This window comes from Bos grunniens, chromosome 16, assembly GCF_055505025.1.
Source record: "Bos grunniens cultivar Pamir isolate PY7600 chromosome 16, Bosgru_T2T1.0, whole genome shotgun sequence".
Classification (NCBI taxonomy): domain Eukaryota; kingdom Metazoa; phylum Chordata; class Mammalia; order Artiodactyla; family Bovidae; genus Bos; species Bos grunniens.
Window position 1 is genome coordinate 14,808,566 of NC_141180.1, and position 25,414 is coordinate 14,833,979.

The 25,414-nt window shown below is 35.9% G+C and overlaps 1 protein-coding gene across 48 annotated transcripts in view; it reads right to left on the minus strand.

Moving 5' to 3' along the window:
* Positions 1 to 25,414, minus strand: part of SWT1 (SWT1 RNA endoribonuclease homolog) — a 107,721-nt gene that overhangs the window by 46,564 nt on the left and 35,743 nt on the right. For 25 of the 48 annotated variants that reach the window (XR_015143117.1, XR_015143116.1, XR_015143114.1 and 22 more), the window contains 6 exons: positions 25,274 to 25,367; positions 17,487 to 17,632; positions 15,844 to 16,007; positions 14,563 to 14,701; positions 8,846 to 8,994; positions 5,095 to 5,282 (listed from right to left, as the gene is read on the minus strand). Coding sequence is in view for 28 of the 48 variants with exons in the window: in XM_086343360.1 (XP_086199486.1) it covers positions 5,095 to 5,282; positions 8,846 to 8,994; positions 14,563 to 14,701; positions 15,844 to 16,007; positions 17,487 to 17,632; positions 25,274 to 25,367 (880 nt within the window). In the remaining 20 variants the exon portion in view is untranslated. Of the gene's footprint in view, positions 1 to 1,380; positions 1,580 to 5,094; positions 5,283 to 8,845; positions 8,995 to 14,562; positions 14,702 to 15,843; positions 16,008 to 17,486; positions 19,524 to 19,886; positions 20,064 to 25,273; positions 25,368 to 25,414 lie in introns of those variants that run through there. The other 23 variants (XR_015143135.1, XR_015143133.1, XR_015143132.1 and 20 more) reach the window with 10 other exon arrangements.

Consider the following 25,414-nt stretch of genomic DNA (forward strand, 5'->3'; position numbering starts at 1 on the left):
AAAAATGAAAATTAAAAAAAAATTTTTTTTAATTTAATAGTAAAAATATATCTAGGACTTTCTCTGGTAGTGTTGTGGACAGTGTGGGGTCAGTTCACTTTCAGATAGTTCCTTGATTGGGCTTATACTTCTCAAGATCTATGGGCCCCTTCCTATATAGTCAGTGCTAACTACAGGGTTTTAATCTATTGTACCTGTCACTTCCAAGGCGGTTCCCTCTGTTTTAGCTTCTGTTTGCTGGCCTCTTCACTGCCTAATTTCCACCCTGACACAAGGGGGCAGTGGTAGACATTTTTTAAGTCTCACTTGTTCAGTCGTGCTGTCGGGAGGGAGGAACACTGCAAACAAATAACACTGGCATGTGCTTGCAGTGTCTCAGCCACACTGGGTTTGCCCCACTCACGGCATGTGTGCTTTCCCTGTCTACACTGCTTAGGCTCTAGGTTGCTCTGCTGGGAACTGTCTGAGGCTGGCCCTGGGTTGTATGCACTTCCCAGGTCTAAGCGCTCAGGTTCAGGTACTCAGGTACTCCACAAAGGCGCAGACTCGGTTGGGCTTGCATTTTGTGCCCTTTCCATGTCCAAGCAGCTCAGGTGACTAGGTGCTTGGCGAACGTGGTCGCTGCGACTTATTGCCACCCTCATCCCTGCCACTCAGTTTTCTGGGTGTATAATCAGCGCACCTTCTCAGGTGTGCTGTGTCTCTCTTCTAGCGAGCTGATCTCTGGCTGCGACCCTCCTGGCAGATGACAATGGTTCCGAATCCCAAGAAGTCTTGGTTAGCAACAAAGCCTGCTTGCAGTTTGGTAGATGATGCCTCTCTGGGGCCGCAATTGCCCCCTTCTGGCTCTGGCTGCTCTTGCCTGCCTGTCTCTGGTGAGGGATGGGCAGGTCCGCAACCGGCTAGCTCTGCTCAGTTCTTTGTTCTGTGAGCAGGCCTGGCGGTGTCTTAGGTTAGGGCTTTTCCCAGGATAGCTAGCCCACAGTCTGCTTTGCTATCTCAAGTTAGTTCCCTCAGATTGCCCTCAGGGCATTCAGGCCTGGTCCTTACTCTAAGCAATGCACCCTCACCTCCCTGCCCATCCCCCACTTGCTAGTGGTGGATGCGGGCCTCTGTGATGCTTCTCCACTGCCAGGGGCGGAGCTCGCTCCCCGCAGGGGTTACCGTTGGGCACGTAATCTGTGGGTTTTAATTATTTATTTATTTATTTTTCCTCCCAGTTATGTTGCCCTCTGAGGTTCCAAGGCTCGCCACAGACTCTCCAGTGAGAGTGTTTCCTGGTGTTTGGAAACTTCTCTGTTTTTTAAGACTCCATTCCCGGGACGGATCTCCGTCCCTACCTCTTTTGTCTCTCTTTTTATCTTTTATATTTTTTCTTACCTCCTTTCGAAGACAATGGGCTGCTTTTCTGGGTGCCTGATGTCCTCTGCCAGCATTCAGAAGTTGTTTAGTGGAATTTACTCAGTGTTCAAATCTTCTTTTGATGAATTTGTGGGGGAGAAAGTGGTCTCCCTGTCCTATTCCTCCGCCATCTTAGGACCGCCCCCTTAAATATTGTTTTTGCTTTAATATTCTTTCGCTTAGTGAAAGGCAAAGGAGAAAAGGAAACATATACCTATTTGAATACAGAGTTCCAAATAATAGCACAGAGAGAAAAGAAAGCCTTCCTCAGTGATCAATGCAGAGAGATAGAGGAAAACAATAGAATGGAAAAGATTAGAGATCACTTCAAGAAAATTAGTGACACCAAGGGAACATTTCATGCAAAGATGGGCACAATAAAGGACAGAAATGGTATGGACCTAACAGAAGCAGAAGATATTAAGACGTGGTGGCAAGAATACACAGAACTATACAAAAAAGATCTTGATGACACACATAACCACGATGGTGTGATCACTAACCTAGAGCCAGATATCCTGGAGCACAAGTCAAGTGGACCTTAGGAAGCATCACAATGAACAAAGCTAGTGGAGGTGATGGAATTCCATCTGAGCTATTTCAAATCCTAAAAGATGATGCTGTGAAAGTGCGCACTCAATATGCCAGCAAATTTGGGAAACTCAGCAGTGGCCATGGGACTGGGAAAGGTCAGTTTTCATCCCAATCCCAAAGAAAGGCAATGCCAACAAATGCTCAAACTACTGCACGGTTGTACTCATCTCACACACAAGAAAAGTAATGCTCAAAATTCCCCAAGCCAGGCTTCAACAATATGTGAACCGAGAACCTCCAGACGTTCAAGCTAGATTTAAAAAAGGCAGAGGAAGCAGAGATCAAATTCCTAGCATCTGCTAGATCATCCAAAAAAGCAAGAGAATTCCAGAAAAACATCTATTTCTGCTTTATTGACTATACCAAAGCCTTTGACTGTGTAGATCACAATAAACTATGGAAAATTCTGAAAGAGTTGGGAATACCAGACCACCTGACCTGCCTCCTGAGAAATCTGTATGCAGGTCAAGAAGCAAAAATTAGAACTGGACATGGAACAACAGACTGGTTCCAAATCGGGAAAGGTATACATCAAGGTTGCATATTGTCACCCTGCTAATTGCAGAGTATATCAAGTGAAATGCTGGGCTGAATGAAGCACAAGCTGGAATCAAGATTGCCGGGAGAAATATCAGTAACCTCAGATATGCAGATGACACCACCCTTATGGCAGAAAGTGAAGAGGAACTAAAAAGCCTCTTGATGAAAGTGAAAGAGGAGAATGAAAAAGTTGGCTTAAAGCTCAACATTCAGAAAACTAAGATCATGGCATCCAGTACCATCACTTCATGGCAAATAGGGAAACAATGGAAACAGTGACAGACTTTTATTTTATTGGGGCTCCAAAATCACTGCAGATAGTGACTGCAGCCATGAAATTAAAAGACACTTGCTCCTTGGAAGAAAGGCTATGACCAATCTAGACAGCATATTAAAAAGCAGAGACATTACTTTGCCCTCAAGGGTCCGTCTAGTTAAGGCTATAGTATTTTCAATAGTTCTGTATGGATGTGAGAGTTGGACCATAAAAAAAGCTGAGCACCAAAGAATTGATGCTTTTGAACTGTGGTATTGGAGAAGACTCTTTTGAGAGTCCCTTGGACTGCAAGGAGATCCAACCAGTTAATCCTAAAGAAAATCAGTCTTGCATATCCATTGGAAAGACAGATCCTGAAGCTGAAACTCCAGCATTTAAGGTTAGTTTCCAAAAACTAACCCATTGGAAATGACCCTGATGCTGGGAAAGATTGAAGGCAGGAGGAGAAGGGGACGACAGAGGATGAGATGGTTAGATGGCATCACTGACTTGATAGACATGAGTCTGAGCAGGCTTTGGGAGTTGGTGATGGACAGGGAAGCCTTGTGTGCTGTAGTCCATGGGGTCGCAAAGAGTCAGACATGACTGAATGACTCAACTGAACTGAACTATTGTTTAAACTATTTCAGTTTCAAAGTGATTATCTCTGTCTGGTATATACAACATTCTGCTAACAAGAATATACGATAAGCCACAACATTAAAAATACATTAAGACTGGACAAACAAAATCTTTGCTTTATATGAGATTACAAAATTTTAAATATTGTTTTCTTTACCTCACATGTCAGATATAGTTATTTCTTTAGTATAAAAGACTATAATTTGTTTGAAAAAACTTTTAATTGTAGTCAAGGACTAAAAATCAGTCCTAAATCTATAATTGAATGAGAACAGATGTTTAAATGGAGTGCTAAGACCACTTTACTGCTCTTGTAAACAACTAGAATGGATAGAGGCTCTTAATCCAAAATAAAAAAAATGGGCTCTCAAACCAAAATCATATTTCAAGGCATACAGTATGATCAACATATTAGTTATATAAAGACTATGGGCTTGAGGAAAATTATGGAAGGGAGTGTTGGCCTACTTTAAAATCAGTTGTTTTCGATTATTTTTTAAGTTACTCTAGCAACCTATTTAAAGACCTACTCACAAATGGTCTCTATCTTTTCATTTTACTAAGAATATGTGTATGAAAGTAACAAAAGTATTACTCCACTTAAGTATTTATCTATAAAAAAATTTTTACATGAATTTTTCCTAATCCAGACCGATGTTTTCTTTACATTATTTTGCATCTTATTTCTTAGAAGCCTTTGGATCCTGCTAATTTCTTTAGCCACTCCTGGTGACTAGTCATTGGTTTTGACATGTTGGCAAACGATCTGACGTATCTGGCAATGATTCTCATCAAAGTTCCACATCTGAATCACTAGGCAGAAGCACTAGTTCAGCTTCAGTCCTGAAGTGAAGTGCAAGTTGCTTAGACTTGTCTGACTCTGTGACTCATGGACTATAGCCTGCCAGACTCCCCCTGTCCATGGAATTCTCTAGGCCAGAATACTGGAGTGGGTAACTGTCCCTTCTACAGGGCATCTTTCCAACCCAGGGACTGAATCCAGGTCTCACACATTGCAGGTGGATTCTTTACCAGCTGAGCCACCATGGAAGCCATGTGCTACTGAAATAGAATTTCTAACAAGAGAACCTAACCATATATATTTTTTACCCTCTCCAGATAATTCTGAGCCCCTATTTAAGCAGCACTACCTCTAAGGTATAATTTGACAAAAGGGCCTCATAAGATAATCTAGTACAAACTATATTGCTAAAGGCACAAACCAGGGCTTCCCTGGTGGCTCAGTAGTAAAGAACCCACTTCCCAATGCAGGAGACACAGGTTCCATCCTTGATCCAGGAGAATCCCACATGCCGCGGAGCAACTAAGCCCATGCACCACAACTATTGAGCCTGTGCTCCAGAGCCTGGGAGCCACAACTATGGAAGCCCATGCACCCCACATCCTGTGCTCTGCAAAAAAAGAAGCAATGAGAAGCCTGTCCATCGCAACTAGAGTAAGCCCTGCTCGTCCCAACTGCAGAAAAGCCCAAGTAGCAACAAAGACCCAGCACAACCAAAAGTGAATAAACAAACAGAATTTTAAAAAAACTAAGACACTTTGTAGTTAAAAAAAAAAAAATTCACAACCCAAACACTATTTAATGAACACTAGCAATAATGGAAAACCCTGAAACTCAAAAATTCTTGTTAATTTAGTACCTGTTTTGATACAGTGTAATCCAAACATTCTCTAGGACAGACCAGATTTCTTGATGCCTGCTGGGTTGGGGAGGATAAGAACTGGAGAAAACGGTGATTTCTTGGTTATCAGATTTCATCAGAGAATTATCTTCCTGGCTTTTACCCGGTGTATTTTTTGAAGAATTTTGCTTAAGTTTTGCCTTGCCCTGGGGAAATAAGAATTACATAATATGCAGCAAGTCCTTCACTAGTAAGTGAGAGAGAAAGAATGCCAATTGTAGATTACAAATGTTCTGCCTTTCTTGGAAGTGCTATTTATTCTTTGTCCTTGATTATGTACAGAATATTACCAAAATAGAATCAGAGCTAAAAATTTTTTTCTTTTTCATTTATATGAAACAGTATTTCCAATGTATTTATTACAGAGTATAGAAGTAGAATTCTACTTGTAAGGGATTAAGAAATAAGTGAGCAAAGAAATGGGAACAATGGTATATACTGCTCTTTTAAGAAGTTTGGTAGTTGATGGAAGGACATGGTATAGTAAATAGCATGACCAATTAAAAATATTTAAGAACAGATCTGAGCATATTTCTAAACAGTGTAAAAAAGCAATACCATTGATTCAAGTGATATTTTCTTTAAAAAAATCACCCTGGGTAAAAATATTAACTTAGGTGAAAAATACATATGATAGAATGCAAAAAAAAAGTTTTTAACTATGAGTTTATTGAGTTTGTTGACTTGGCTTGACTATAACATCTTTGTGAACTTAAATAAAATCACTCCATTTCTCTAGGTTTCCTTTGTTGATAAAAGTATGATTTTAAACATTAGCTTCATGCTTATCAAATGTAAAAAAAATGGAAATTTCCAAAACTGTAACAACAGTTGATAGTTACTGAGCACTTCTTATGTATAGGAATTTTCTAAGAACTTTATATCTGTGTAGCTCATTTAATCCTCACAATTACTCTGTGAAGGAGATACTATGATTATCTACATTTTATTGAGGCAAAGAAAGGATAAATAAGTTATGCAAGGTCACACAGCTGGGAAGAGACATGAACAGAATCTGACCTTTAGTATAAGTGAATGAAGTATATATGAATAAGTATATATGAATGTGGTTATATTCTCTCTCCAGCTCATAAAGGTAAATATTACCCTTTTATTTCTTTTCAGGAAGGAAGAAAACTGCCTGTTTACATTAATTATGAACTTAATAAATATACATGAACAGAAATATGAATTTTGTTTTGAGATAAATGTGTTTAATCATCACATAATGCTTTTTCTCAGCTTTCAAACAGAAGTGTATGCAACATACAAATAGGCTGCTTTATCAAACACTTACATAGCACTTACTATGTGCTCTCTGCTCTGCTAAGTCGCTTCAGTTGTGTCCGACTCTGTGCAACCACATAGACAGCAGCCCACCAGGGTTACCCCCGTCCCTGGGATTCTCCAGGCAAGAACACTGGAGTGGGTTGCCATTTCCTAGGCTCTACAAGTATTAATTTAATTCTCATGACAGTTCTAAGGCAGAGATTATTATACTCTTTCTTATAGAAGAAGGGATTAAGGCTTTGAGAGGTTAAATAACCAGAAATTAAAAACACAACTAGTCAGGATGGGAAGTCTGAGGCACGTAAGTCTAAAGTTTATTAAAAAGACTTATTTTAAATAGTCTATCATTCTGGAAGGGCAAGTCTTTTTTTTTTATGATGTTAAAAGGTTCACAAGAGAAAAAATATATATCCTTCCCTCTACCCCATTTATATAAAATCTGGAAAATGACATCACTTAACTTTCCATTTTGGTTTCTCAGAATCAAATGAATAATGAATATTCCTCTTTTCCTGATTTTCTACACTTGGTAAATTAAGATAAGGGGGATTTTTTTTTTTTTTTTACAGTTACTATACTTAGATATTCTATTCCTGGAGGTAATCTCTTTCTTTTCATTGTTCAAGTTAGTGACACATAACTAAGTATTCAGGTCATAAATCACATGTACTCTACAAAATAACTGCTATTGAAAGTGCATTTTAAAAGCCCAAGCTAAATCACAATGTTCTTGGCTGACTTAGACAATGAATTGTTTCAAACACGAAAATAAAGCAATACTTGAAAGCTCTAATTGTGGAAAAAACACAAGTTGTTTCAAACAATCAGACTAATGCTTAATGTTGAGGGAAAAGCACTAAAGAGAATACTAGATTTTTTGTCCTTTGTCTTCTTGAATCTCTTGCTAATGTGACAACTAGAAAATCAAGATCCAAGAATAAATAACTTACTAAATAACAGGCCAATATGTTTACAAGTGGGCAACATATAACAGGCATACAATTATGCGACAAACACCACTAGATTTTAATATCAAACTTTTCATGGGAGAAAACTCCCATGGCTAGGTTTCCAACTGTAAAGAATCTTGCTATTATTTTTAACTCAATCATTCCTAATTTTTTTAGTCTCAATAATTTTAATTCAAAGGCTGCTAAGATTCTAAGTATCCTAAACTTTCCATCTTGTTCACCATGGTTGTTTCACTAAAGATGGGGTTTTAGGGCTCAGTTCTGTGAGAGAAAGGATAATGTGCTCTTCCCTACACAATTTAATTAAAATAGTCAAGCTGTAACTCCTAAATTCCCAGGTCCATTCTTCCCTACTGAAGATTCTAAAAGTCACACTTGTCATTTAAAAGAATAAGTACCAATGTTTTGGTCATCTTAACCCAAAAGATTATCCACCCCTTAAATCAATTCTTTCCTCAAGAAATAACATATATTTCCTGTTAGTTTATCAAAAAGATGCTTCTTTTAGTCTTAAGCAAATTAAATTCTTTCCTCAGTAACTATGACTAAGTTTAGTATCATCTAATCCTTTCATTACTTCATAGGTACCGGGGCCTATGTTACCAGAAAAAAAAACCACAGAGGAAAACCTGGCCAATTCAATAGCTCAAAGGAAAAAATATGACACACACATACACACACGTGTATATATATATATATATATATATATATATATATATATATACATTAGATGAAAGTATCATTGATATTTAACAATGTAATTGTGATGCTGAGTTTTTTGAACTGTTTCAGGCATATAAAATGACCTGAATTTTATAGATTTGAAATCAGAAGACTCTAGAAATACAGTATTACTAAGGACAAAACTCACATAGTTATTTTAAAGGGGCAAAAAGGCATCAGTGGTAGGCAGACTGCATAAGAATCCCATGAGGAGACCTGTTAAAAAATTGGTAGGTGTTCAACGGGCAAAGTTTGAATACAGTCTGTAGGTTAGATAATTGGATTATGTCAATATTAATTTCCTGATTAATAAAATATGAATCAAGAACAAAAACACTTCTGGGCACCACTGACAGAAATTTTACTCAGTAAGGGGTATGGCATCTGCATGCTTAAAAAAATTTTTGAAGTATTTTGATGCAGGCTGTGATCCACTGGTCAGGAGCACTGAAAAATGAGCAGTCAGGCAACAATGCATCATTCTCTTCTATTCATAAATGAAACAATATGAAATCCCAACAACTGCTGTGACACTGCCTCCATAGGATTATGAGTATTTTATAACTTGTAATAAGGATTGTTTAGTCTCCATTCAATTCACTTAATATTTACTTAATGCTTTTAGTATGTTAGAGTAAGTTAAATTTCTTATTTACTGTTTGTCTGATAAATACATTCTTATAACATATATGATTACTCTAAATGGCATCCTAAAGGTATCTTACCTCTGCAAATGTTTGGAGTAGTTTGTTTACTTGAGCAAAGGCCTGTGGAAGAATACCATCATAATTTGACCTTGTACTGAAAGCATGTAGCAAACTTTCAGAATCCTGAAGCAGGAATTTCACTGTTGTAAAATCCACTGCTTTCTTAGCTGGTAACACAAAATTAAGAAGGAAAAAATACGTAAGAATGAGTATACAACACAAAAATGCTTTTGGAAAATCAATCTAATAATAATTAAGAAATTTAAAGAGAGTACACATTTACATCTACAGGCTCCTAATTTATTTCTCTGGTGTAAAAAGCCATAATGAGACTTAGTTTTAGACAAAGTTCTTGGAGTTGATTCTGGCATTCTGTGAAGCTGGCCTTCCATATCCGTAAGTTTTCACATGTACAGTTTCCATCAACTATAGATCAAAAGTATTTTGGGGAAAAAGTTCTATAATGTTCCAAATAGCAAAAGATGAATTTGTTGTGCACTGGCACCTATTTACAGAACATTTACATTGTATTAGGTATTACAACTAATCTAGAGATGATTCATCGTATATAGGAAAATATGTGTAAGTTATATACAAATACTATGCCATTTTATACAAGGGATTTGAGCATGGAGAATTCTGCTATCCTCAGGGGTCCTGGAACCAATTTCCTATGGATACTGAGACTATATTCAGATTCCAAAATTTCCCTCAAAATGGTCAACTTCAAAGTAAAAGTGAAATGCACAAGTTACTACATACAAAATAGACAAATAACAAGGCCCTACTGTATAGCATAGGGAACTATATTCAATACCCTTCAATAAACCACAATGTAAAGAATATGCATATATATGTATCTGAATCATTATGCTGTATACCAGAAACTAAGATGACATTGTAAATCAACTATACTCCAATTATAGTTCAATTTTTAAAAATTAACAGTAAAATGAAATAATGTTATACTCTTCAGAAGAGATAATCACCAAACAAATCTGAGTTAAACTACAAATTTTCAAAACTGAGGTTGTTTGTATACAGATTACTCTTGAGACATCACAGTGTCACATTTTGGTGGGAAGCACTTAAATTATATATAGTACCTTTCATAATCAACTCAGTTATCATGTAGTGATTTATCTTCAAATCCCATCACATGAAATAAAATACCAGATTTACTGAAAATGTGTTCTCTTGGACACAATACAATTTCAGCGAAAAATAAACAACTTGGGTTAACAGTGAGCTATGGGCAAAAGAAGCTAATAGAAATTTTCCCCCTTAAATTAGCAAAGTGAGTTAATCTACAGGTAATAATTTAAAGATGTAACATTTTTGTCTCAAGGAACTAAACTTGCTTACATTAAATTCTCAAACCAATTAGGAGAAATGGTGACAATAATTTCAAAGATTCAAAGTTATGAACAATGAAGTTAAACAGCTTTCTAATGTTACCAAAATTCAGAATAGAAAAAATTATCTCTATTATTAAGATAGAATACTGCATAACAGTTTTCAAAGGCATTTAAAATAACCACAGTGCAATGTGTTTGCTTTGTTTTCTTTTAGGTTCACAGCTTCAGAAATTCTATTTTATTCTGAAACACTGGCACTATGAGTTAAGAAAAATAGTTTTTCTGTATAACTTACATAACAAATATTTGCTTGTGAAATACTGAAAGGTTAAATGAAAATAAAAAGTGGATTTTCGTAATTAATTACTCAATATTCTGAAATTCTGATCTAATGTGATGGTTACAGCCAAGTTTCTGGCTACCCTTTTATTAAGCAAACAGTGCATCTCCTTACTAAACACTTTCAGTTATTTTTAAAATCAAAGACTAGTTCAAATTCCTGTGGGAAAATTAGAGATAAGAGATGCTACAGAGGACAGAAAGGAGGTAAATATCCTCAGAGGAGGCAGTTGGGCACAACTTCTTTTAATGGTGCTTCTCCAGTGTAGTCTGTTTGACAGGACTGAAATCCTTGAATTAATCATTTTATTTCATCTTAAAAGAATTCTTTACTAAAGATTAAGGCAAAAGTATAATGTCAATGATCAATTCAGTACTCAGACAAAGCATAAAAAAATCTACAAGGCTGAAATAATTTAATGTCTATATAAGGTCAATAAGTATTTAGGTTAAAATTAATACAGACAACGAAGTCAGAAAAAGCTACTACTCATTTTCTACATAATTTTCTATGAATTGATCTAAAGTGACATGCTTGATATAGTAAGTTAAACACACATATAATTCAACAGCTGCAGACAGTATTAAAAGATCATAAACAGAATTACCAGTAATTTTTTCTAATTCAAAATTATTTTAGAGCAGAAGGCATTTTTATAATTCTATTACATATCATTCACAAGTCAGTAAACATTAGGCATTGGATTCTTCTAGATCAAAAATCAATAAATTATGATTACACAATAATCCTACAAATGAGTTTTTAACAAAAGGAGCGGTCATATCTCTTCACTTCTCTTGTCATTAGAGAAAAATAGAACTACTGACGGCTATCTCTAAGTTCCATATAAGCGCAAAAAAACTGCCCAGCCCTGGAAAACAGACAAATGGAAGACGGCAACTGGATATCCCATTTTTGAAACCAAGTCTTACTTAAGATCACACATGGTTTATGGACTTCCTCTTTTGACAAAAGCAACAAAATTATGTCCCTAGTAAAAGATATGAACACTGTTTCCATGTTATCTTTTAAAATGCTTTGAAGACATGTCCAATATGTCATTCCTTAATAATAATACCCCTAATAAATATTTTCTAGTTAAAGGTCAAGGCCTGGAAAGTGTATTTTTATTTTAAAAATCAGTAACTTAAAAAAAAAATATTCATGCAACATCTACTACATATATGTCATAAAGTATTGATTAGGAACTTTAAGTTCCCTGGGGAAATTTATAAAGATATAAAACATTTTCAGAGTTTACACTTCAGGGGAAAAGAGAAGTGGTATATTTGGCATAGAATGTTTTTGTTTTATCTTAGCTGTTAGGAAACTTAGTGCTAAAATCTGTGTTCAAGTACTGCAATAATTGTTTGCATATGTCTTATAGTAAAAATATCTCTTTGGTTCTTCTTCACTACCTGGCTCTTGTACCTTTCAGATCAAATCAGATCAGTTGCTTAGTCGTGTCTGACTCTTTGCGACCCCGAGAATTGCAGCACGCCAGGCCTCCCTGTCCATCACCAACTCCCAGAGTTCACTGAGACTCAAGTCCATCGAGTCAGTGATGCTACCCAGCCATCTCATCCTCTGTCGTTCCCTTCTCCTCCTGCCCTCAATCCCTCCCAGCATCAGAGTTTTTTCCAACAAGTCAACTCTTCGCATGAGGTGGCCAAAGTACTGGAGTTTCAGCTTCAGCATCATTCCTTCCAAAGAAATCCCAGGGCTGATCTCCTTCAGAATGGACTGGTTGGATCTCCTTGCAGTCCATGGGACTCTCAAGAGTCTTCTCCAACACCACAGTTCAAAAGCATCAATTCTTCGGCGCTCAGCCTTCTTCACAGTCCAACTCTCACATCCATACATTTAAGCCTAACTTAAACTCTCTTGTACTCAGGTGGTCCTTTAAAGGCCCATCTATACTCAGTTGTTTTTAAAAAGTAGACAGGATATAACTAATACATAAAATAGATCACTTCATAAGGAGTTTGAGAAAAGTCAAGAACTAACTGAACATCCTAATAATGGTTTATACCTTCCTTTTTAAAGGTACAGCAAAAGAAATGGAGCTGTTCACTCTGGACAAATCACTTACTCTCTCAAATCTAGTTTCCTTAATGATAAAACACAGACTTTAATAATATTTATTTAGTCGCTAAGTCATGTTGGACTCTTTTGCAACCCCATAAACTGTAGCGCATAAACAAGCTAGCAAAATAATGCTCAAAATTCTCCAAGCCAGGCTTCAGCAATATGTGAACCACGAACTTCCAGATGTTCAAGGTGGTTTTAGAAAAGGCAGAAGAACCAGAGATCAGATTGCCAACATCCGCTGGATCATTGAAAAAGGAAGAGAGTTCCAGAAAGACATCTGTTTCTGCTTTACTGACTATGCCAAAGCCTTTGACTGTGCGGATCACAATAAACTGTGGAAAATTCTGAAAGAGATGGGAACACCAGACCACCTGACCTGCCTCTTGAGAAACCTATATGCAGGTCAGGAAGCAACAGTTAGAACTGGACATGGAACAACAGACTGGTTCCAAATAGGAAAAGGAGTATGTCAAGGCTGTATATTGTCACCCTGCTTATTTAACTTATATGCAGAGTACATCATGAGAAACGCTGGGCTGGAGGAAGCACAAGCTGGAATCAAGACTGCCAGGAGAAATATCAATAACCTCAGCTATGCAGATGATACCACCCTTATGGCAGAAAGTGAAGAAGAACTAAAGAGCCTCTTGATGAAAGTGAAAGAGGAGAATGGAAAAAGTTGGCTTAAAGCTCAAGTTTCAGAAAAGTAAGATCATGGCACCTGGTCCCATCACTTCATGACAAATAGATGGGGAAACAGTGGAAACAGTGGCTGACTTTATTTTTTTAGGCTCCAAAATCACTGCAGATGGTGACTGCAGCCATGAAATTAGAAGATGTTTACTCCTTGGAAGGAAAGTTATGACCAACCTAAATAGCATATTCAAAAGCAGAGACATTACTTTGCCAACAAAGGTCTGTCTAGTCAAGGCTATGGTTTTTCCAGTAGTCATGTATGGATGTGAGAGTTGGACTTATATCTAAAGAAAGCTGAGCACTGAAGAATTGATGCTTTTGAACTGTGGTGTTGGAGAAGACTCTTGAGAGTCCCTTGGACTGCAAGGAGATCCAACCAGTCCACCCTAAAGGAGATCAGTCCTGGATGTTTATTGGAAGGACTGCTGTTGAAGCTGAAACTCCAATACTTTGGCCACCTGATGTGAAGAGCTAACTCATTTGAAAAGACCCTGATGCTGGGAAAGATTAAGGGCAGGTGGAGAAGGGGATGACAGAGGATGAGATGGTTGGATGGCATCACTGACTCAATGGACATGAGTTTGGGTAGACTCCGGGAGTTGGTGATGGACAGGGAGGCCTGGCGTGCTGCAGTCCATGGGGTCGCAGAGTCGGACACGACTGAGTGACTGAACTGAACTGAAACTGTAGCCCACCATTATATCAGTGCTTTTCACATCTTTTGCTTCCTGGCAGAAAAACTCTTTCTTTTTTAATCACACACGGAATCTCTCTACATAAATAAAAGAAAGCTGAATGGCTAAAGTTGGGGTTGAAGGCCAAAGGCACACTATTATCAGGCTCCCCATCAATCTTTCCACCCCTAATCTCTGGCAACTCCAGAAGCACTTCAAGAAGGTTCTGTGTGATACAGTTTAAGAACTACCAACTAAGTGGTTGATTCTAGTCTCTTGTGGTTCTAAAGTTCATTATGCACCAAAGCCAAAGGATTCCTATTCCTTAACCATGTATTTTAAGTAGAAATCTTGATTAACTATTTGAACATCAAAAATGATACTATGAACAGTCACAATCTCTATGAACTCCATCCATTCATCTAGCTGCCATAAATTTTCTTAAGAAATTAAAAGTGTAAATGGTTAAGAACTAATTGAAAAATTTTTTATTAATTCATCTTCACATTCCATGGGATATATCTATTATTCTGACTTTAATACAACACTACCAAAGACAAAATGAAAGATTCATACCTTTACGGACATTTTCATATAGACTCTCAATGGTTAAGAGCAAGTTCTTTTCCATAACTAATCCAAATACAGCCAACCAATGTTTTCTAAAGCACTGTAATAAATGTATTAGAGTCCATGGAGGTTTCACGTACAGCATCTAGAGAAAAACAGCATTACTGATGTACTCATTATTCTATTATTTTAAAGTACCTATTTAGGAATTCCTACATAGATTTCTAGGCAAAACATAATTGAATTCTTCTTAAACTAAAAGATGTTTTATTAAAAGCCAGTCACAGTCTTAAAATGCCTATTTCACTGAAAACTGCTTTTATAAAATTCACATTAGTAGTAATATTTATAGTTTCAGAAACTATGTGTGCCAAAAGAAAGCACAGTTTTAATCAGAAAAACTAGTTCTAGTCAGCAAAAGTTGTCATCTACCTTTCAACATGGTCATTTCTACAACAAAATCAATCTAATTTCCTAAAACTAGAGAAAAACATCTATACAGAAAAGAATTTTCAACTATAACTGACACTCGCTACACTCCTATAAAGACATGTTTATAAAGAAAACTCATCATTAAGTACTACAAGATGTCATTACATCCTTTCTTCAATCATTCATATGCAATCACTTTATCAGACTCTATTATGAAATCTAATTTACGTCAACCTTCCTAGAATCTGATCATTCTTCAACATCTTGGTTTAACACTTTATAGTATAATCAAGCCACACTGACAAACATTAGAATCTCACTGAATATCTGGGATAGATACAATTGATAGGGAATAAACTTTCTCCTAATGATAAATGTGAATAGCAAACAAACATTAAACTAAGAAGGCCACTATTTCCAAATGTGATGTTTACTTATTACAGAAGAGGTGTGAATCTAAAGAAAATTCAAAATATTTTACTAATACCAAATTTACACTCTGATTCTCAAACTTATATCACATAAGCCACAATATAGACATTTTGACTCAAATAAATTAAAAATGAGACATTTTCTTTCAATTTAAGCTCCATGGAGGAAATGTGTCTAACAGATGGTAGACACCCAATAAATATTTGTTCACTGAAAAAATGAATGATAAAAAATAGTCCTAATCTTTAGGAAATGTCCATCAGTTAGTTTTTAAAGTTATTCCAAAAACTTCAAGAAAAATATTAATGTGATATCAATTATTACAATAAAACATATATTTTATACAAATAGTATCTCTTAAAATAAGGCAACAAATCTTTAGCAATAAAAAAGAAACCTTTAACTAAGCATTCAAATAATCACCTCCATCCAAAGGTTTCCAAAAGCAATTTTCATTTCTGTTTCTAATATGGAAGATAAAGCTGTTCCAAGAGATATTTCGAGATCAGATACAATGTTTTCAAGTAGAAGGGGTAGTCCAGAGTTTGTAGATTGTTCCTCATAGCTCTCCTCCAAAGGTGTTGTTTCTTCAAAACAAATAGTTGCAAGCTTTATTTAGGACATTAATAGTAAATATTTTACATATATAATTAGTATTTGTTCATAAATAATAAATATTTAATGGATATAATTAGTATTTGAATCTAGAGAACTAATGAATATTTTTAAAACAAGATTTAGGGGAGTTCACTGGTGGGCTACTGGTTAGGATCCAGGCTTTCACTTGCCCTGGCCCTGGTTCAATCGCTGTTTGGGGAACTCTTGCAAGCCACGTGGCATGGCCAAAACAAATAAATAAAGAGTATTTAGAAATATTTAGTATAGCTGTTTTTAGATGCAATAACATATTACATTAGTAAATGCTTTATCTTTTTGACAAAAGGCAATGAAATGTTTTTACTAAAATAGAAATGTGAAAGGAAAAAAAAATTGAGAAATGTGTATATTTTAACCTTTCATTATTTAAAAAAATTAAAAACTAAAACAATTCTTTGCATCTCTTAATATTTATAATAGAAAACCAAGACCTATGGATCAAAATGTGTTTACTTTCAAAAATCATAAACATAACTCACATCAATAAATTGTCTTGAAAAGACTAGAATCTCTGACTTAACTACCTATACACCTTCACCTTCTAATACTAGTTTTGATTATTTTCATTTATATTATTTCATTATAATTACTATTTTGACACCTGCAAACAACAGCAATTTTTTATGGCAAAATTCAAAATATTAAGGGGATTACCTCTATGAATATGAAGTAAAAATTTTAAATGTCAGTAATACAATGAGCAAATCAAAAGCATATTTCCCTTGAAAAACTATAAAGTAGAATATTCTGTAACTGCCTCTAAAGGCCATTTAGAATATTATGACAAAGGAAATTTTATTACCAAAAAGGTCAAATAAGCACCAAACAAGTAGCATATATTCAAATGAATATATGAAGCATATGCATATGCTATTAAAAACTTCAATAATTATTTTTCCCTCAGAAGGAAATGGTGAGATATGTTTTTAAATAATGTGTATATTAGTTTAAATTTAAAAACATTACCACTAGAGTCCTTCAAGTCTCTCTATTACTGTTTTACTATGTTAATAGAAAGTTATGAATATGAAAGTGATTTTAAGAATAAACTATTTTCTCAACCTCAAATGGATATTTCTTATAGCTACTATTAATTTAAAAGGTATCCTCTGTGAAGGAAAAAAATAGGATTCACATGGTGATTACAAATATATAAAAATGTATATGAGTGTACAGACAAAACTACAAATTAATTTGTAACAGTATATATAGAAGGCAATAATGTATGCTTTTTCTTGGATCACCATTATAATATTCGTTCATTTCTACCATTTATGTGCCAGCAAATATTCCAAACAATGTTTCTTTAAATGTACAAAATAAATATCTACTATTAATTCCAACTGTTGTCAATATTCTTAGTACACAAAATAAGATTTACTTCTAATTATTTGTAGTAAGAATACTACCTGCTTTCAATTGTTGTTTAGATATACAAGGCTGATGACATACATCTGTGTTCAGAGATAAGTTTAATAACTCTGCACTCAATTCTTCTTTACTGAGTGACTTCACACCACTTATTAGGCCTTTGTTTCTTAAATTTCTATCATCCCTAGGTTGGATTAGGAGGAAAAAATATTTTATTTTTTATAAGACAAATCATATGGCAACTAAAATCACATGGAATCTAATCAGAGGTTGGTGATTCTCAGTACATATATTAACAAAGGATAATTTTTTTAATGTAGAAGATAAATTATCATACACTAGAGGCATATCATCTTAGCTTTTGAGAATAATTATTATTGCTACATATTGAATGTTTTCCTGGTATCAGGGACTATGCTAAGCACTTTATATATATCAATCCATTTAATTCTCACAACAAACTTCTTAGGTAGGAGCGGTACTAATTTTTATCCCCATTTCACACATAAGAAACTGAAGTATAAAAAGGTTAAGTAACTTGTCTATTAAGTAAATAGATGGGGAAACAGTGGAAACAGTGTCAGACTTTATTTTTTGGGGGCTCCAAAATCACTGCAGATGGTGATTGCAGCCATGAAATTAAAAGACACTTACTCCTTAGGACAGTTATGACCAACCTAGATAGTATATTGAAAAGCAGAGATATTACTTTGCCAACAAAGGTCCGTCTAGTCAAGGCTATGGTTTTTCCAGTGGTCATGTATGGATGTGAAGAAAGCTGAGCACCGAAGAATTGATGTTTTTGAACTGTGGTGTTGGGTCCCTTGGACTGCAAGGAGATCCAACCAGTTCATCCTAAAGGAGATCAGTCCTGGGTGTTCACTGGAAGGACTGATGTTGAAGCTGAAACTCCAATACTTTGGCCACCTGATGCGAAGAGCTGACTCACTGGAAAAGACCCTGATGCTGGGAAAGATTGAGGGCAGGAGGAGAAGGGGACGACAGAGGATGAGATGGTTGGATAGCATCACCGACTCAATGGACATGGGTTTGGGTGGACTCCGGGAGTTGGTGATGGACAGGGAGGCCTGGCGTGCTGCGGTTCATGGGGTCGCAAAGAGTCGGACACGACTGAGCAACTGAACTGATGACTGAAGACAAATGTGAATTTGCTATATGCTGTAAGAAGCCAGGATGATTAGAAATAGTGGATAAGACCAGTTTACATGCCTACAGAGAAAGTCAAGAACATTAATAAATGGAAAGAGATTTAAGGGCTTCAGTGCAGAACTGACAGCAGATCTGTGTTTACCAAACTGTTGTTCTTGAGACTAGCAGGCTTCCAGCTTCTGTTAATGACAAAAAAGCTTGGTCAGACTAACTTCCCATAGACAGAATTAGAAAATCTAGACCAAAAACAACAAAAAAGGCAAAATCTATTTGAAGGCACTAAAGAGCAATAAAATGAAGGTAGAAGGTGGAGGGGAATGTACACTCAAGACACAGACACTGCAAAGGTTAAGAGCACACTTTTCTATCTTTTTGCCTGAGGGCATTCCCCAACTCATCAATGCTTTCGGGCAGAAAGTCAGAGCCTTTGCGGCTTAAAATATCAGAAGGCAATGTTAGGTACCGCGGGCCAAAACATATGGACAGTTAAGGGGAAACTGAAGAAGGGAGGAAATCACAGAGTTGAGTCTTAAAATCTGCATATAAATTCAACCCAGAAAAAAAGCAATATACTTCCAAGAGACATGGCAATCAATAGAACCAGATTCAAATATGACACAGACATTGAAGCTATCTGACAGGAAATTTTAAAGAATTTAGATTGTGTTAAAGGCTCTAATGGAAAAGGTGAATGCATGCGTGCTAAGTCTCTTCAGTCGTGTCCGACTCTTTGTCACCTTACGCACTGTAGCCCACCAGGCTCCTCTGTCCATGGGACTCTCCAGGCAAGAATACAGGAGCAGGTTGCCAAGCCCTTCTTCAAGGGATCTTCCCCACCCAGGGATCGAACCCACATCTCTTGCAGCTCTTGCTTTGGCATGCGGGTTCTTTACCATTAGTGCCACCTGGGAAGCCCAACAGAAAAGGTGAACAGCATGTAAAACCAGACAGAAATTAAAAATGCCTTCAACAAGCTCCTCAGTAGACTCAACACAGGTGAGGAAAGACCAAACATTAAGACAGGTCAAAATAAATTATCCAAACTGAAACAAAAGAGAAAAAAATGTTAAAAAAAAAATATATATATAAGAGCTGTTGGACAATATCAAATAGTCAAATATATAGGCATGTATTAGTTGTCTATTGGGTGTGTAACTCTTTATCCCCAAAACTTAGTAGTGTGAAAAAAACATTTATTATCTCACACAGTTTCTAAAAGTGAGGAATCTGTGAGCAGCTTGACTGAAAGATTCTGGCTCAGGGTATCTCACAAAGTTGAGATTTTCCCCAGTGTCACCTCATGATTTAACTGGTGCTCATTCATGTAGCTATTGGTAGGGCTTAGCCCTTCACTGGCTTTTGGCTTGCAGCTTCAGTTTCTTACCACATGGGCATCTCCACAGAGCTATTCACAGCATGGAGTTTGCTTCCCCAGAACAACTGATCTAAGAGAAAGAAACAAGAGTTTGCCCAAAAAGGAAGTGCCAATCTTTCATAAACTAATCTTAGAAGTGACATACCATCACTTCTGATGCATGCTATCTGTCACACAGACGATCAACCCTGGTACAACGTAGGAGAATTAACACAAGGGAATTAATACTAAGAGGAACAGGAATCCCCTGGTGGTCCAGTGGTGAGGACTCTGCACTTCCATTGCAGAGGGCCTGGGTTTGATTCCTGACTGGGTAACTAAGATCCTGCAAGTGGTACAGTGCAGCCAAGAAACAAAAACAAAAAGATACCAAGAGGCAAGGAATCACTGGAATCATCTTGGAGGCTGACTACTACAATGTATTAATAATTCTGTAATACCAGAAGGAGAAAAGAGGGAATGGGGCAGAAGGAATATTAAATATTTAAAGAGATAATGGCTGAGAATTTTCCAAAACTAAAAAATGAACACCAAACCACAGATCCAAGAAGCTCAGAGAACATCAAGCAGGATAATTTCCTCTCCTCTACCACAAGCATACAGGTTTCCCAGGTGGCTCAGTGGTAAAGAATCCACGTGTCAATGCAGGAGACACAGGTTCAACCCCTGGGTTGGGAAGATACCCTGGAGGAGGAAATGGCAACTCACTCCAGTATTCTTGCCTGGAAAATCCCATGGACAGAGGAACCAGGCAGGCTACAATCCACGGTGTCACGAGGGGTTGGACATGTCTGAGCAACTGAGCATGCATGCTTGGATCACAAACATACACACAAACATGTGGTACATCTGCTGCTGCTGCTAAGTCGCTTCAGTCGTGTCCAACTCTGTGCAACCCCACAGATGGTAGCCCACCATGCTCCCCCATCCCTGGGATTCTCCAGGCAAGAACACTGGTGTGGGTATATCTGCTAAAGAATGCTAAAAACAAACTACTAAAAAAAAAAAAAAAAAAAGACAAAAAATCTTGAAAGCAATGAGAGGGGGAAAAAAAAGACCAAAAGAACATTACACACAGAGGAAGAAAATATTTACAGCAGACTTCTCATCAGAAATCAAACAAGTTAGAAGAAAATGCAGTGATACCTTTAAAATACTCAAAGAAACAGAAAAAACAAATCAACCAAGAATTGCATATCCAGTAAAAACATACTTCAGAAATAAATGAGAAATAAACACACTATCAGACAAACAAAACCAGAAAATTCACTGCCAACATACTCACACATGTCAAAGTTGTTTAGGCAAAAGGAATATGACCAGAAATCTGGCACCAGACAGAAACTTGGATTCAGAAAAAGAAATAAAGAATGCTAAAAATGGAATGCAAGGTAAAAACATTCACTTTCTTATTTTTAATTCCTTTAAATGACAAATGAGTGAAGCAAAAACATTACAAAGTACTGTGCTATTGTTTCTGTAAAAGTAAAATATGTAATAATGATAGCAAAATGGATGGGGGGAGAAATTCAAAGCACATTAAAATACTTACACTACACATGAAGCAACATAGTGTTATTTAAAGACAGACTTTGATCAAGTAAAGATGTATATTATAAACACTAAGGCAACCATTATAAAGTTTTTTTCAAAAAGGTACAAAGTCAATAATGGAGATAAAATGGCACCATAGTTAATCCAAGGGGGGTGGGGGGAGGAAAAGGAAGAAAAGAATACCTGAATAAATAAAAAATAATTAGCAAAATGGTAGATTCTGATCCAAACAATTAAATGTGAATAGTAGAAATTCATCAGACAGAAATTGTCAGAATGGAAAAAAGGAAAGTATCAATTATATGCTATCTACAAAATACTTTATATAAAGATATAGATAGGTTAAAAGTAAATGGATGAAAAATATATATATTATAAATACAAAGCAAACAACACTGGAATAGTAATATTAATATTAAACAAAGGAAACTTCAGAATCAGGAATATTATCAGGAACAAAGACAATGATTAGATAGTGAGAAAGGTGTCAATTCTCCAAGACGACTATCCTAAATGTGTATGCCTCTGACAACAGAGCTTCATAATTCATGAAGTAAAACAAACAGAATGGAAAGGAGAAGCAAACAAACCAGTAAATTACAGTTGGGAAATTTAAGACTCTTCTCTCAGTAATCATAAAATAAGTAGACAGATTATTAATACTAAGGTTACAGAAGACCTAAACAACACTATCAACAAACTTGGCCTATATGAAATTTATAGAATACTCGACCCACAAGAGCAGAATAAATTCTTCTTAAGAGCACATAAAACATTCACCAAGATTTTATTCATGGGCATAAAACCACGTTTAACAAATTTAAAGGGACAGAAATCATATAAATTATGTTCTCAAGTCATATAACAGAATTGAAGTATAATCAATAACAAGAAGATAATGGAAAATTTGCAAATATTTGGAGTTAACTGCACCAAATATCTAAAAAAACCTGTGGGTCAAAAGGAAATCATGAGGGAAATTATAAAACATTATTTTCTTTAATTTATTTTTTGGCTGCACCATGGCTTGCAGGATTAGCTCCCCTACAAGGGATCAAACCCCAGCCCCAACAGGGAAAGCACTGAGTCTTAACCACTAGACCGGACCACCAGGAATTCAAATTATAAAGCATATTAAATTGAATTTAAAAAAATGTATCAAAATTTGTGAAAAGCAGCTAAGGCAGTGCTTAAAGGGAAATTTACAGAAGTCTCAAATAAATTATCTTAGCTTCCACCTTAAGAAACTAGAAAAAGGGCACAAAACGGGCATAAGCACATTTTCTGGGATAATGGAAGTGTTCTATGTATCAAGAGGGATGTGGAGCTACAACCAGAGTATCCATTGTCACACTGTGTAGTTAAGATTTGGGCCTTTTAACATTATACAGCTTCCCTCAATATAAAAAGAACTGTATCATATCGTAAGACAGGGAGTAGATGGAAATAATAAGGTAATAGAACTGGAGAAGGCAATGGTACCCCACTCCAGTACTCTTGCCTGGAAAATCCCATGGATGGAGGAGCCTGGTAGGCTTCAGTCCATGGGGTCACTGAGTTGGACATGACTAAGCGACTTCACTTTCACTTTTCACTTTCATGCACTGGAGAAGGAAATGGCAACCCACTCCAGTGTTCTTGCCTGGAGAATCCCAGGGATGGCGGAGCCTGGTGGGCTGCCGTCTATGGGGTTGCACAGAGTTGGACACGACTGACGTGACTTAGCAGCAGAATTGTAGAAACTTGATAATTACTGTAGCTGGGTACTTAGGCGTTTATTAACTCTTCTTCACTTTGAATGTTGTTGAAATTCTTCATAACAAAACTTTTTAAAAGTTAAAAATACCATTATTATTTTTTTGAAAAATAAATGAAGGAGAATATGGAAGTAGAGAGCATAATGGATCTTAGAGAAGAAAAGGAAGAGGAAAAATAACATCACTTGACATAGGATGGTGGCAGAGTCAGTAAAGAAAAGAAGACCACACAAGACCTGCTATTTGCCTGACTAAAGATAATAAAGGAAAGGCAGAAATAAAAAATGTCTCCAAGGTTTCTGGCTTTAGCAAAATGGGTAGAAGACGGCCTTTTATTATTCAAATGGAGAACAGTTTAGAAGGAAAGATTAGGAGTTCATTTTTGGAGACGGCAGGTTTCAGATGTCTATGAGACATCCAAACAGATATCAAATAAGTAGATGAATATATTAGTCTAGAGTTTAGAAGAGAGATGTGGACTGGAAATACTAACTGGACGTTGCTGGTACATACTTAAGATTAAAAATGTGAGTAAAGCACTTAGAATGAGATACAGTATGTAGTATTTATAGATGGTTTCTCCTATCACTGCCATTATTAATATTAATGTTAATCATCTCATCATCCCTTAAAGTAGTAAAAATATATCCTCACATTAAGTATGTCTGACTTACACAGTAAGTATGATTATCACACTTAACGGAAAAAACAAAAAAGGCTTGTCTGGAACATGACAATGCCAGAGGTAAAAGTTTGACCACAAACTTTCATTTCATTAAAAACTGTTAACATCTGTTCATTCCAGAACAGTGACTGCAGAAATAATGGAGAATTGATTAAATCTCACCAATTTAATTTTCATTCTAAGTGGAACAAAAAAATAACAATTCTCTCTCAATTTCAGCTTATCTCAAATTCAAAACGATTAACATATTACTAAATCTATTTCAGCCTTCAACAAACTCCAGGATGATATATTATGTCCTAGATTAATAGGACACATGAAGGTAGAGATAGAAATCTGTTTCTTTTAAAATAAAAAAAAAATAACTTTATCTTTGAACACAGTAAAATGATAATTGGCAAGCCTCTTACAAGAAAAATCTAAGAGCTATTCATTTCCATAATCACTTCATTTCAGAGAATTTTGGCATGATCATGAAACTCTAAAAACCCCATTCTGAAGTGAATACAATTCAGACTAAAACTACAAATTAAAATTGCTCTTATCAGTTCCTATAGAGCCTTTTCTCATACATGATAAATACAATTTGGCAAATGAAATTTGCTACATTTACCTTAGAACTAACTTATTAATACATTAGTTGGGAATGGAGGAATGGAATGGAATGAGGACAGGAGAAGGAGGAAAAACTCTTACTGAGATAATTTTATGTATGAGGCACTCTTCCAAGTCAAATATGCATACTTTTTCTGATTAAATACTCACAATATCCTCATAAATGCAGGTATTATTATTCTCCCTATGCTTCACACATAAGGAAACACATAAAGAAACATTAAGCAGCTTTCCAAGGTCACAAAGCTGGTAAGTGGTAGACCCAGAATTTCAACTCTAACTCTGTTACAGGCACTCAGGATATAACTGCAACATACATTAGCCTTTCCCAACAAATAAATTAATTAACCCTCCTGCCTCATAACCAAAATGTAGATTTTCATTTCTAACTATTTTACTGGGATATTAAATTGACTCTCCCTTGCTTTTTCAAAAGTTTTCTGAATATCATATAACTTAAGTTGAAATGAAACTTCATGAGATTCAAATCTCATTCCTCTAGAGTTTGCACATTATAAGAATGTGAGATATAACTGAATATATTTACTGGGAGATTTAGAATATTATATATGTTTTTGATCCTTGGTATGGTCATTACAGTATGATTTTTAAAAATTCTTTAATAGAAATTGCTATTTTAAAAAAAAGTAAAATGAATATGAAACTCACGTGCACAAAATAACAAGAGAACAAGGGAATAGTTCTTGGTACTGAAGACAGCATTTTAATACACGATCATCATTGTTCTCATCACTCAATCCATCTGCGAATTCAGCAAAAGCAACAATCAATAAGCACACTCAAAATCTG